The sequence below is a fragment of the Phalacrocorax aristotelis genome, chromosome 2, assembly GCF_949628215.1.
Source record: "Phalacrocorax aristotelis chromosome 2, bGulAri2.1, whole genome shotgun sequence".
Classification (NCBI taxonomy): Eukaryota; Metazoa; Chordata; class Aves; order Suliformes; family Phalacrocoracidae; genus Phalacrocorax; species Phalacrocorax aristotelis.
Window position 1 is genome coordinate 46135032 of NC_134277.1, and position 14760 is coordinate 46149791.

Genomic DNA, 14760 nt, shown 5'->3' on the forward strand with positions numbered 1-14760 from the left:
CTCCCCATCCCCCCCCCGCCCCGCAGCACAGGGCTCAGTAAGAGGAGCATACCTGTCAGCTGTTCCTCCTTCATGCAACTCCCAGGTTAGAGTCACCTTCCCTACATTTTCAACAGGGAATGTCTTAAAACACATGGACAGTCTAAATATCCCAGGTCCCACAGGAGGCAGACCTGACCTACCTTCAGTCAAAGCTTCTGGCAGACAATTCAATTCAACACTTCAAGTTGACAGAAAGTGAAAATCTCATTACAATGATCAGCAACACAGACAAGAAGTCACAACTGGTCCCAGATTAAGGCTTCATAGAAGCCAGTAAGTCTCAGTCATAGAATCGTAGAATCATTATGATCCTAGAGGTCTTTTCCAACCTAAAAGTCCAACTGTCAACCCAACACCACCATGCCTCCTGAACCACGTCCTGAAGTGCTATGTCTACACGTTTTTTTGAATGCCTCCAGGGACTCTATCACCTCTCTGGGCAGCCTCTTCCAATTCCTGACCACTCTCTTCCAGTGAAGAAATTTTTACTAATCTCCAACCTAAACCTCCCCTGAGGCAACTTGAGGCCATTTCCTAGCTGGAAGAGTCTACATGTAACAATACTGTGCTTCTATCATCTCTGCTTTGCCACTCAAACACAGAACCAGCTTCTCCTGCAAGGAAAAGGTATGTATTTCTTCAAAACAGGCCTGGATTCTTGAAAACACCCTATTTCTCTTGCAAGGAGAAATGGGTCCTTGAGAAGTGTTAGGGAGACTATGCATTCAAATCATTCCAATTCTAGCAAGCATGTCTGTGAAAGCAGTAATGTCTGGGTTTACTTGTTTGAGCTTTCTGTACGGCAGTACCATTAGGACAGCTATCTGCACGTATGCTTTCCTCATGCCTTACAGCTACGAGCAACCTCAGCTTTCCTCACAATTGGTCACCACAACCAGAGTCCACCTTTCAAGAACTCCGTCATAGCAGGAAAAGTATTAATTCCCTGTGGATGCTGCGATCTTTCATTTGTAAGAACCAGTTATGGTAGGGCAAGTAACTGTACTCAATAGCACAAGCTTGTCTACCAACAACTCCTGTCATCATCTGGATTTATTTTTACTTGCCTGAGTCTGAACAGCTCAGATCAGTGATAGATGCCCAGAACACTAAGGCTCTAATACTGTCCAGGGTATTGACAAAGTTTTGGTCAAATTTACATGATCCTGCACTCTGCCAAAACAGGCTAGAACAGTCTAGGAAGGCTGACCAGCATCAAACAGACAGCAGCAGGCAGTGGTATGGTGGGGAGGGAACAGCAATAGGCAGGTTATCTGAAACAAAAGCCAAGAGCTTTAAGTACAACTTTCAGGAGCCTTCTTTACATGGAAATCCCTTGTTCTCTTTGATTACTCTAAGATATCACAGCTCTACCATGATAACTCTCCTGCTGTTCTGCAGGCATTTCCTGTGCAGAACTTGCCTTAAGAGAGGTCAGCTTCCTAGGAAACATGGTTAAGCAGCAACATTTCTTGTTCTGGTCAGGCACCGTACAATCTTTTTAACAACAAATCCTTTTGAAGAAAAGAAGCTTTTATGATTCACTCTCCTCACTGTGTGTCATAATTACACCAGTGCTAGTGAATGAGATGGTCAGCCAGTTCGCATGCTTGGGAAACAAAAGACAAAGCTCGTGTTTAGCAGAGAACCTCCTTGGGTTACTGAATCTGAGATGGATAACAACTATTTTGTTTCCTGCTGTTGGCTGATACAGTAAATTGCCTATTTGCAGCTGTACCTATTCACTCGTGGCTTTCCAGGGGCCCCAAGATGGCCAATACACTCCCCACTCTATTAGAAATGGCATCAGTGCCTTGTGTTAAAAAGAACTTTGCAATATATCTTGTAATCTTCAGGGTTGAAACTGGTACTTGCAATTCCTCAGAGCAAAATTTAAGTAATACAGGGTTTGTCCAGGTGATATGTTCCAGAGGGCTGCAACAAAAGGAAACCTCGCAAACAGAGCTTCCAGTGGGGCAGACAAGCATCTTTTCATGAAGGAAAGCAATGCAGGCACCCATCAGTAGCTACTGCTACCAGCACATTTCAGAATTTCTTACTCTTATCAGTAAACCTACCCAAACAGCAATGAAAAGATTCAAAACACACACTTTAGCAGAAGATGACAATGGCATGCAGTATTACCTGCACTTTGATTTCAAAGCATTTGATGAGCATTATTAAATGTGCAGGTCTCAGGTTTTTTTATTCTCTGGACATTTTGTACAAACCAAAAAGGCTTTGTTAACACCTCAAAGTAGTTATTCCTGTAATTCATACAGCATTTTTACATCATCTTAGACCTAGCTCTGCATAAAGATACTCCTATGTAAAGTGTCACTGGCACCCAGGTGTCACTGCCTACACACAACATGCTGAACCAGACACTCCTTCCCAGGACAAGGCAGCAGACCCAGGCACGCCTGGCCAGTTCCTACATGCTCCAGCCAGGTTTGAGTAAAAGGTGAAGAGCAAAGTCTAGTTGGACCACAGGTCTCCTTTGCAAGCCCCCTTTAGGTGGACACCTCTGTGAGCTCCCCTTTAGCTACATTTAACTACCTGGGGAAAAAAAAAATAGTAACGAACTCACTACAGTGGCTCTGACATGGCAATTGATGCTACAACACAAAGCTATGAAGAAACCGACTGCAAGAGCCAGGAGTAAAGTAGTATCCTAGAACTTGGCTGCCCTTCTGGATATCTGGGCTGACTATATAGGAGGAGCCCAAATCAGGATGAGCTGGTTTTTGTAGACAGCCAGTTTTCAGCCATTTTTCACATTTCCTGTCTTTTATTGGGCATTAGGAACTGGAACCTCAAGTTAAAAGGCTTTCTACTTAAATACTCCATAGAAATATTTAATGTAATATTCTAGAAATATCACTGCTCCAAGTTTTCACTCGTGCTGCTTTTAAAAAGGAAATATTATGATCAGAAGCATGCAACACTCCAGGAGAAAGAAACCATCACAAAGCATGTGCTCCAACAGACTACAAACAAACAAGAAATGCAGAGCTACTGTAAAGGTGCTGATGACCTCACTGCATGGTTTCCACGGTCCAATACCCAAATTAAAATCAGTATGTTCAGTTATGTCCACACAGCACAGTTAAAAAGGCTAACTTACATCTCTAAAACAGCAGAGCCTGTTAACCCAGACGCTGAGCCATGACATTAGTTGCTCTATCAATTCAGTTTAGAAAATTATCCATTTGAACAAACTTCAGCACAACACCATGATATGTGTAAAGGCTGCTTATGGTAACTGTATTGCAACTCATCAACGCTAGCTTCCATGAGCATTTTTTAAAAGGTCCTTAGGGTTTTAAATTCCATCCATCCAAAGATGGGAGGGAGGCATGATTTTTCAGGCATTAATTCCATTGAAGGTGCAAACCTCTGGAAAGAAAATTCGAGCTTGAAAGCAAACTGTTTTCTTCAAGGAATCCTTCAGTATTTCAGGGATGAATAGACCACAGGTAATGCCTAAAGAACCTTAAATACGCATTTCCCTACCTCAATATGGAGGATTTACTCTTCAAGCACCAAGGAATTTAAGAGGAAGTTAATCCTACTTAGAGAAAAAAGCTTTGAGATACATATTCACTGGCAAACCCTCTCTAGCTTTTAAAAGCACATACATGGAAATACTTAAGTTTTTTGCATTTTGTCTCAAGTTAGCCCTCTTCCACCAAATGCTAAAGGCGTTCCATCCATAGATAGTTTTCAGTTCCTTATGGTAACAAAAAAATACAGAGGGCTTGTTTCAGAGCACTTTTCTAATTACTTATCACTCTTTCAGAGCAGGATAAAACAATCAGGACATCACAGCCAACTTTCTCCAGCGTCAGGAACTGGATATAAACTTCCTGATATAATAGAGAAATTAATTGGAAGATCCTGTATGAACTATAGTTTCAGTAAATATACTAGGATTAATAGGCTTAGCAGTGGCTTTGCAGAAATATTGGTGCAGCACAATATAGCACAAATCACAGTAGTTGGACCAATTGAAAGATTTCAGCCTAAAAAACCTTAACACACTAAAAAATCCTCACTTAAAGAAAAATTCTCATAAATAGAATTTTAAAAGCAGCTTTGAAGGAGGGAGGGCTATAGGCCAGGTTAACTCATGTCAGAAAGCAAACAATCGCTTAATTTTATAGTGCAAGAACAGATTTGTTTGCCTACAGTTTTAGGCAGAACAGTAGTTTGGACAGTGACACACGTCAAATCCATCTTTCTGATAACTCTCCATTCATATGTTACACTACAGAACTCACTAACACAACACAATTACTACAAGTACAAAGAAATTCAGCCTCTGTTAAGAGAAATCCTAGATTTAGAAAAGCACAATTGGATCAATTTTATTTACAAGGCTTCATTTCACATTCTCAAACCTGCAAGCCTGACTTCAAAGCCACACATAAGGGTGCCTGAGCTAACTTGATGTGACAGCCCCAGAAGGATATCTTGCAGCACCGCAGTGCCATCCTTCTCAGGTATCGACCTCTCAGCAGCACAGATCCATATGGCAACCCACAGAGAAGCTTCCACTGAAGGGCAGAGGCTCAAGGCAACAGATCAGCTTCCTTGTCCGGCTGGCCAAGTTTCTTACAGTACCTCCCTCCCCCCTTCCCTAGAATAAAGATGTTAATCTACTTCATACCACCTCCTCCACAATCTGGGAGAGAAGAGGCATTGCCTTAATGGCTGACTCACCTCACCACCAACTCTTAAGCCTTTCATGCTGGTAGATGAGAGTGGCTCCTTCCATGTCCTGCACATGACCAGTCTCACTGCATTAGTTTAAGTGTGGAAGCCTGCACTGTCAAACATCCCAGCAAAAAAACACTATAGGCTCAGCTAGGAAAGAATTTGTTTGTCCCCAATAAAACCACTTTTAAGACAACTGACATGAACAGTTCAAATTATATTTTTAACATGTTCACCTGGAAATTGACCCTAAACAGGAATAAACACTCAAGGCTTTACTGTTACGCAAGTGCATTAGATTACACACACACATATATACAATTACACATGTATAGATGTATTTTAAGAACATGACATTTTGAAGAAGCCATCTATCTTTCATCATAACAGATTTACGTTCAGTTTGTGGCCTAGTCCTTGGAAAAAATTATGAAAGAAGACAGCTAAGCGTGCACTTCCATGAGGTAAACAGAGGCAGCAGGACAAGCTCTTCCATATAGATAAGCAGCAGTCCTGCTTCCCCCCACCCTATTAATCCAGTGTCAACTTTGGCTTTCATGTCATCCTGTGAATCAATTCAGGTCTCTGAAAAGGCTACAAAAGCATCCCAGCAAGGAACACAGCTTTCCACTGAGACAAGAAAGATGTCCTACAAGCAACAGAGTTGGGTGCTTCTGCTCCATTCCCTGGTACCATCAGCAGTCCTTGTAGCATTGCAGTGAACCAGCCAGGGGGCTGACCCAGCCAAAAAGTCATCCTACAGAACGGTTACCCTTTCCGCTGGATCAGCTCACCACCCAGGCACACAAAAGTTCTTGCGTTAGGGAAAGCCTTAGAAATGTGCGATCCAGGCCAGGACTGGCACAGCACAGGGAAGCAGGGGAAGCTTTCCACTGCTGCAGAACCTCACTGAGGGGAAAAAAGCAAGCCTCTTGCTGCCGGGATTATTATTTCTTACAGAGGACTTCAACTCCTTTGAACAGTGAGGTCTGGACTTTTCAGGAGTGACAGACTAGATCAGACTTCAGTAGATCAAGAGGCTGAAATGTATCCCAACCCATGGCATATTTTTTTTTTAAGTCTGAAAAACAATCTTTCCTCCAAAGCAACAGGAAGAGTTTAAATAAACATTTCTTCTTAAAAGCCTTCAACTTTGGTTAACTAGATACTCTCCAGCCAGTTGACTCACGGCTTGATTTCCTCTCTCCTGCAACGCCCTTCAAATTTCACCTTTTCCCCTTTACTCTCAACTACCCCTCCTCGTTCATCCTCGACATCTCATGTCAGAAAGCTATTGCAGTCAGAGCCTATTAAGAAATGGTTACTAGTACAGCAGTATGAATCAGTCCCACTAAGAAGTGTTACTACACTGCATTACTTTCCAAAGCCTCATAGAGCTCCAGTCTATGTTCCTCATTTTGCAACTTATACTTGCATTTAATTCCCTGTTGACTGTTTTCAAACTTTAACAAAAGCATTTGAGCCAATTTCTTTTAATTTAAAGGCTAGTTGCTTAGAGTTTTAAATTTAGGCTGACATGCTGTCTCCACCCTAGGATAAATATATAGCTTCACAGCCCTATCATCCCAAGAACAAGGAAAGCTCTGCTCCATAAAAACTTTCATACACTCACTGCATCAACCTTAAAAGCAGAGATGCCCAATTCAAACTGCATCACATGCTCTCCTAGTTGTTGCTGATGCTGCTTGCTCAAATGGCAGCTGTCTTGAGTCGGACAGTCTTCCCTTTCCTGCATGTGCACACAAAATCTTATCACTGATTTGCTTGCTCACTACACCCTTTTTTCTGTACAGCAGTCCAGATTAAAAAGCCCACTAAACTAAAAAGGCAACTCAGTTACTGAAAAGCATGGTTAATTTTACAGAATCTTTACATAAGCTGCCCAGTCAACACTTCCACGACAGCCTCTTCACCTGAGTGGGCTGTAGCTAGACCAGTGTAAAACTGCACAAAACTAAGTTCAGTTGAGCTGCTTGTTCGAGTTACACAAGCATAGCCAGTACCAACCACCCCTTTACCAGTACCATCATAAAGTAGTCAGCTCACTACAATGGCAGGAGCCTCCAACATAAAAGGCAGAAGAAAATGGGGGAGGAATAAGCAAAGTAAACCCAGTAGGAAGCAAGCTGGCACAAGAGAATTAATGCAATAGTAGTAGAGTGGTACTCAATGATATTCTGCTAGTTTCTACTCTACAAGTCAGTCCCTTCTTAGATGATTTATCCACACCAGTTAGATGATTAAGAGCCCTGGAGGTCAAAAGCAGTAATCTAATTACTAACAGACAAGCCCTTGTCTAAAACAGCCTGGAGAAGTTCAGAACACTGCACCAGTGAGGTTCTTTAAACTAGTATAATCCCTTTCTTCTTGCTCATTTTGGGGACATGTTAAATGTTTCATTACGGATACTGCTGAAGAGCCTTATGACCCAGTTTAAAACAAATTTTGGAAAAAGCTACGGTTTGCAAGATTCTGTCTTAAGGTAGAGTTTAAATTATCCATCCAGCTCCAAGAACTTGGTGTTTGCTGTCCTGTTCTAACAGGATAACATCACAAGCTAAAGGGGAACATCAACAGTTTAATATCTATACCATCATAGTACTTATTTCATTCCACAGGTACAAAGACTTAAGGAGAGAAGTTAGCTGCTCCTGTCCAACTGAACAAAAAGTTATAGCTATCTGACAAGCTAAAAGTTACGGCTTATTCTCACTAACCAGTGAGGCAGAAATCACATCACAGAAAGGGATCTAACTTCAAAACACCAAGACATACAAGCTCTGCATCTTGTAACTTGCCCAGAGTACACAGGAATTCCATAGTACTGCAGGAAAGTGAGCTAGGAGAGACTGAAGTACTAGTCACTGCCAACAACAATGGCAGAACAGACATTTTAACATTTAGTTAAAAAAAATTAACATTAGAGACCCACTCAAATCCTCATCTACTAAAAACAAGCAATGATGGGTGGACAACAGGTTGGTTTGAGATTTTTTAAATTTTTTCTACCATGCACATGCCAGGAAAGTACACCCAATTCAGAAAGTACATTTACTTTCTATACATGGCATTCTACCAATGTTTACTTAAAAAGTCTCATTAGTTAAATCACACAGAAGTGTTGAGTTTCAGAATATCCAGCTCAAATCTACAGCATTTGAGGATAACAAAATGAGAAGCTAGTGGTATAGAGTGTAGCTTCCCACAATGCTTTCCCCAAAGTCTTTTACACAGGCAGAACTACTGCTAATATCATATAACCATTGCTACTAGTTATTATTCAGCAAAAAATAACTATCTACATATCTCCACAGGTCACTTCCCTGTGTAATTTTTTTCTGCCGTTTGAAGCACTGAACTACCTTCCTTCCAGTCCTTGCCCAGTGTTAATATTTGCATTATAAAACATAGTGAGGTAGAATGCAATAATAGGCAGTTACAGTAGGCATCCGTCTGTGCAGAGTAATCCTTATAAGGCTCTAGAGCTATCTCCGTCGCACAGGCAGGTCAGAAGTTTCACACTAATCCAACAGCTGATTAGTATTTTATATTTGGTGGCAACACTAAAGACATAACCAAGACTCATAGGTAGTTACAGTGCCAGATTCCATACAGGCATGAAATACAGCTGAAAACAAGTCTAAGTTGTAAAAGACAAAGCTAGGCTTGGCACTACTATACAAGATCAGAACTTCCTTCAAAATGCTTCACACTCAAGTGCGTTTGTACAGAGCTTCATATATAATGTGATTTACATGACAGGGTTATATTGCAAGGATGCAAAATTCATATAACAGTACTTTGTTTTCAGCTCCACAGCCACTTCTGTCAGATGTGAGAGAACAGAAGGGGTGAGAAGACTGACAGCAGAAGCAAAGAGCTTTTTGCCTTGACACCTTGCCCTGTAACAGACAAGCTGTGGGGGAAAGAAGGGGCGGGGGAATAAAGTACTGAAGTTGGGAGTATCTTACTTGAATAGCCTGTCGTCCTTGCTGAGCATCTGCCAGGAGCTGAATGGTCAGAGTCCTGGAGTCCTGTAGGGCATCTTGGAGGTAGATAAAGCTGTGACCCACATGTCGTCCCATGGTACATTCCCGACATATGGGGACAGAACAGGTATCACAGTAGAAATGCAGTACCTAGAATGAAAAATAAAATATCTGTATCACTATCTAATGAAGAATTAAAGAAAACAGTGTCAGGATGAAAAAAATTCCAACAGCTCAACTACAAAGGAGATGGTTAGAGGCAGTAGCAATAGGCAAAGACTTCACAATAGTTTGTCTAAAGAGGAAGAGCTACCCCTACCAGTAAGCTCCAAATCATACTCTAACAGTTAGATGGAAGTGTCATTGTTTTCTTTGCAATACAATACTAGGAAGAGTGTCCACATCAGCTCCTCTTAAGAGCGGAAGCCATCTGCCAACACTTGCAGATTGGAGATGTCATCTATGGCAAGTTTCAGGTGAAGACTTTTCCTGCATACACAAACACTGCATTCTCTTAAGTGGGTTGTTTAATAACCACTGCACTGGAGATCCACAGCACCAGCACACTCACCTCCCAGAAGGGCAAAACAAAGTATGCATGCCAGAGAACCATCCTTCTTTCTTCCTCCTCTCCCTCCCCCCCCCCAAAAAAAAGCAAATTCCTTCTGTTCAGGGTAGTGACAACATTAGGCAAGACTCCCTTCTGCTATTCCCAACAGCACAGCAAAAAAAACCTTTGCTATAACATAGTGTTTCTATGCTAGTGATACTCAGAGATGCTTGAGTTGGAGGAGAACAAGACTGGAACATTAGCATGTCCATCAGAGGATTTGAATGCTACGGTGAACTGTGGGTAACCACTAAAGCCCCATTCTATTCACAAAGCACTTAAAAACCCTATATTCAAATCACAATAAAAGTCTTACACGAGATGTTACCCTAGGAAGTTGGATCCATTAATCAGCCATAACTGTTCCCATTCCACCCAGTAGAGGGAAGCAGCACACAGAAATAGCATCTTCCATGGAAGTGTGTTTTCTTACAGGCAAGCAGAAATCAGATGGTTTGTTTTCAAAGATGCATGTGAAGGAGCACAACATTTAAATGCAAGAAAGTTCTGTATTCAGGCTTGCTCTTAGCTACTTCCACTTTTTTTTTTTTTTAAGAGTGTAGCGTTAGGAAAATCTAGATTGCTATGGAAGAGTCAAAAATCCACTATACAATGGCAAATAAGGTTTCATGGTACAATTTTTCCATCACTAGCTATTTTGAAATCTACCTCAGAAAAGAGCAAGAACAGAACAAAAGACTGGACAAGTGTTTGATATGCCTGTCTTCTCACAGCTGTCATCCAGCCACTCCTGATTCCAGCTAACGGTTTATGGTATGGTACATAACTTCCCCCTTTCCCTTCTCCCCCAAAAGGAAGGGGGAGAACAGGACAGGTGATTCCTTCAGATCGCCTGTGCTGCATAAAGTGACATTTTAAGCTCCTATAAGCGCAACAGCTGAAGTGGTATATGGATTAATTTCTCAAAGGGGTATGTGTGTGTTTGTGCACACGTGTCAGATTTTACTAAACCACCACTTCCCCCCCCCCCCTTTTTTTTTTTTTTTTTAAAGTTTTGCTGTAGGGAAACGAACAGACTGTTACATTTTTGCTTCTGTTCAAATACTAAACCCTCAAGCAGTGCCTCAGATCTTCTGTCTTTTGTAAGGAAAAAGCTGCCTTGGCTCTGAAATGCCTTATTCAAATGCATCATCTTCCTCAACTAGAGGGTTCCTTTTCTTTATGCTGTGGTTGTCTAAATCTGTGTACAATGTTCACTTGCTAATGCAGTTCTGTAATTTTGCTGTTGAAATTACAGGGAATGTTTATTACATGTTGCTGAATGACTCCACTTAAACAACTGAGAGGTTGAGAGAGAATGAAAACCAAGACAGGGTATCAAGTTAAGTCATATGAATCCGATACACTTTAAAAAACATACAGCAGGGATTTGGGGCCTCAATCAAGCAGAGCAGCTGAAAGGAAAATGGTGACCATATGAACATAAGTCCAGAAGCAAATTAAAACTTATTAGTCCTCCAAAATAGCTGACACCAGAAGCAAAAGCTTGGTAAAACACTACAGATCAGTCCTGTCACCCAAGCACTCCTGCTGCAAGGTAACAGCACCCAGTGAGAGAGTCATCCACTCGACACCCACCAAAATGTGGTGGAAAACACCACTCCAGAATTTAGAATGAAGAGGGACAAGAGGCATAATTTCATTTCAGAAATACGCAGATTATGTAGGGCATGGCAGGGGAAGTCTTTTGGGTAAATACTACAAAGCCATTGGTAAAACCTTGTATTTGTTTTAGTCAAAATTGTTAAAACAACCTAGATTTAGAGTCTGAGAGAAAAAGAGTTAACAGGCTTGTGTGACTGAGAAAGGGAGGACGTAGACAGTGATGGACTGATCTCCATCATTACATTGTTATTTAAAACAGTTACCTTAAATACACACATGAGAAAGCACAAATGCACAATCCATACTGCTCTCTGTGTGGAAGTGAGTGAGTCACCAGGAGTGAACCGGAAGAGTCACCCAGCTTTCAAGATGAACTAGGAACCCCCAGAAACTCCTCTGTGGACATAAAGGCTACAACAGAAACCCCAGCTTGGCAGAGGTACAAGGACAGTCCTCCTCCTGTGGTCAAGCTCACATACTCACTGTCAGGAACACCCAACAGGCTGTACATCAGCTCTACCAAGCACTAGAACTACACTCCCAGAGAACTGAACTGGAAAGTACCCAGCTGTGCAGGCTGCAACAGAGAGGGGGATCCCTACCAATCGGGCTAACAGAGCTTGGAGCACAGCATCGAGCTTGCCTGCGCTTGCAACCACCACCAGGCATTTATTAAGCTCGAGCCTGCTCCCATCCCAGTCCCTAGGCCATGTCAATAAAGGTCACGGATTACTAGATGAAGTTTCTATGCCTGTTTTAAACATAAGGGAGAGAAAATAAGACAAAAAAATCCACCAAAACCAGCAATCCCCTGCAAAAACACTCATAGCAATGATATTGTCCTACTGAAGTAGGACAATACAAGAGAGTTTCTCAATTCAGATTTGACACAGTTGTAGTGTACCTAAAAGGCTAGCAGAGCCCCCTTCTTCCACGCTCAGCATTTTGAAAAGGCCACCCCCAATTTCAGTTGCACTGCTCCTTTTACACTCATTATATGACAAATAACAAGACTGGTCTTGATTGTGCATGGGCAGAGGTAATGGGAAGGAAGGGAAGAAATACTAAGTTTTCCATAACAGAGAGATCAGCTTATGATACTGAGCTTAAACACACACACACAAAAACCAAAACAAAACACAGTACTTAACAGAAAGTCCTAAAACTTCCCTCCCTCCACCTTATCTGAAAAGGCAGAGATGATACAGTCAAAAGATCCCATCTGTAAATTATTGTCCTGTTAATTTCACAATTTCCCCAAACGTATGAAAAACTTTTACAAGCAAAAACCTTCAAAGATGCTGTTTCTTTTAACCCACAAATATTCTGATAGGCAGCAAGAGAGAAATGAGAAGGAAAGACATCTCCCCTTTCGAAGAAATTCAGAACTGTGTAAATTGCATTTAATGAATTGTTTGTTTCTGTAGTAATTATTAAGTAATTAAGTAAAACTACAATTGTTTTAAGGTAAGAACTTCTGCCTTTCCAACACCCATTTTGCTAGCTATCTAGTAAGGGGAAAAGATTCATAAGCAAGTTTGGTAGATTTAAAAAAAAAAACCAAACAAACTACTTCAGTACATTTAGTATTTTAGAATTTCCACCAAAATTAAATGAAAAGAGAAGTCAGAAGCAAAAGGGGAATAATTTTACAGACAGTTAAAAGTGATTTATTTTAAAATAAATCAGCTATGGGTTGATTATTTCCCAAACAGGAAATATTTCCTGAATTGGTGGCATACAATTTTAGACACAAAACAATAAAGAGAGCCTACTTCAATTTAAACAGAATCAGTGAACCATATTACAGGGCTATTCATCTTTTACCGCCACAGCAGCCCAAGAAATACAACAGCAAGGCCATAAATGTGATTGCTTCAGGAAAGGCTGTACAGTGCACCGTAAAAACATTTTACAACAGCAGGAATTCCTGGGTGTCGCTCTCCCCATTTTTTGGTCCATCTGCTTTCAAAGAGGGCAGGGGGATGGGCGGAGATGTTGTTAAACGTCTCCTGGGACTGCACAGCAATCAATCATCATCTGATGAATGGCCACTAAAGTTAAACCCTGACCCCACTCCACAATTCCCACACCAGCGCTCCCCTCCTTACTGCTGACCAGCTTCCAATGTGTCCCCCCCCACCTTCCAGCCCTCACCAAAATTTCCCAAATACCAAGCCCAGACAAAAGCAATGGAATGTAGTAGGCACCATGACAGTGGAAAATTCAGCAGAAACAGCAGTTGAGGAGGCTTATCCTTAACCTGTGTTTAAACAAATGTTCCTTCAGCAATACTCCCATTGCCCTTCTCCTCCCAGCTTGCAAACACTTGATTTCTCTCCTTTCAGAGCACATTTAAGAGCATATATGCATGTGGTTGTCAAAGCACCATGTGGAATCTAACCATGTTTAAGCATTTGTTTTCTCTCATGACATTTCAGTGTCTTGCAACAAATTTATTTAAGCCTACAGTGTTAAGAATTTATACAAGGCAGCAATACATAAGGTCACGTTATTTTAAAGTATGTCTGATGCTCTGAAAGCTACCCTGTAATCTTAACCAACAATAAAAAAATCTACAGGAAGAACAGTAGCCTCTTGGTTTCTGCTTTTGGAAAAGTTTCAGCATGGCATTTGTAAGTTAACTTAGTTTCGAGTTTATGACCCAAAAAATCATATTTACCATAGTCTAAAGTTTTCCATTACTTAAGGTGTTTTATTATCTAGTTCCCCTGACAATAACTCAAACACCAGTGGCTTTGTTAGGTAGTATATAAAGCTTATATGACTGTGAACTCAGTATAAGCTAATTTTCCAAATGAATTTTTGTCCTCCTCCCCCAGCACTGTGTTTTGTTTGTTTTGGTGCACACACACACACACCCCCAATTGGAGAAAAAGCTGCTTCCCTGTATCATGCATGCAGCATTTTTTTTATTTTTTAAAGAAACATAAATACACCACTCAGGATGACTGGCTCAGAGCTTGGTGCAGATAACTGTTGCAAGTTTAAATGGAAAGAGGTAATATTTTTACTCTGTAGGAAGCTAGCTGGTCCTCAGTTTCCATTTTAACAGCAATTTGTGACAATTAACTTGCTTCACACCATGGTCAGAGTTTTAGGAACCTTAACATCTGCACTAATGTAACTCTTGAAATTTAAATACAAAATAAAGACTGAAGATATGAGCAAGCCACATGATACACATCAGAACTACAGGCTATTTCCCAGTATATCTCATTTTGCTGTCAGAGATACTTAAAACCCTCATGTTTCTGTGTACCAGTTAGTGATCAAGTTACTCTTAGAATCTGTATTTTGACTTAATGCTCTGGTGTAGAAGAGACTGGCTTAGCACCAATTTTCCTCGCTGCATCCAGTAGCAATGGGAAATGGTACATGAACTCCAGAAGGTCTCCAGAGCAGACAAAGAGTTAGTTCTCAAATTCAGGTCAATATTCAATTATAAAATTTCTACAAGAATATGGGCTCCCTGAAGCATTACATCCCATTACACAGGGCGTGCAGTACACACAGAAAGTTGTATCAAGTCAGATTAGTGAAACCAGTATTACCTTCCTTTGTCACTTGGATGAACAGAGATGGTGTTTGGTCCATTTTTAAGTTTGTCGAGTGCAAGAGGATCATTCAGCCCTTCTGATAATTTCAGCTTGATTTCCTTACCCCACATGGAATAATAAAAGCCACAGATGACTTTAGAACTCATGCAAGTCTATTTGCAGGAAATAAAGC

The 14760-nt window shown here is 41.0% G+C and overlaps 1 protein-coding gene across 3 annotated transcripts in view; it reads right to left on the reverse strand.

The window, feature by feature from the left end:
* TRIM71 (tripartite motif containing 71) overlaps positions 1-14760 on the reverse strand; it is a 65099-nt gene that overhangs the window by 12807 nt on the left and 37532 nt on the right. For all 3 annotated transcript variants that reach the window (XM_075083315.1, XM_075083314.1, XM_075083313.1), the window contains exon 3: positions 8754-8921. In XM_075083315.1, coding sequence (XP_074939416.1) covers positions 8754-8921 — 168 coding nt within the window. The remainder of the gene's footprint in view (positions 1-8753; positions 8922-14760) is intronic.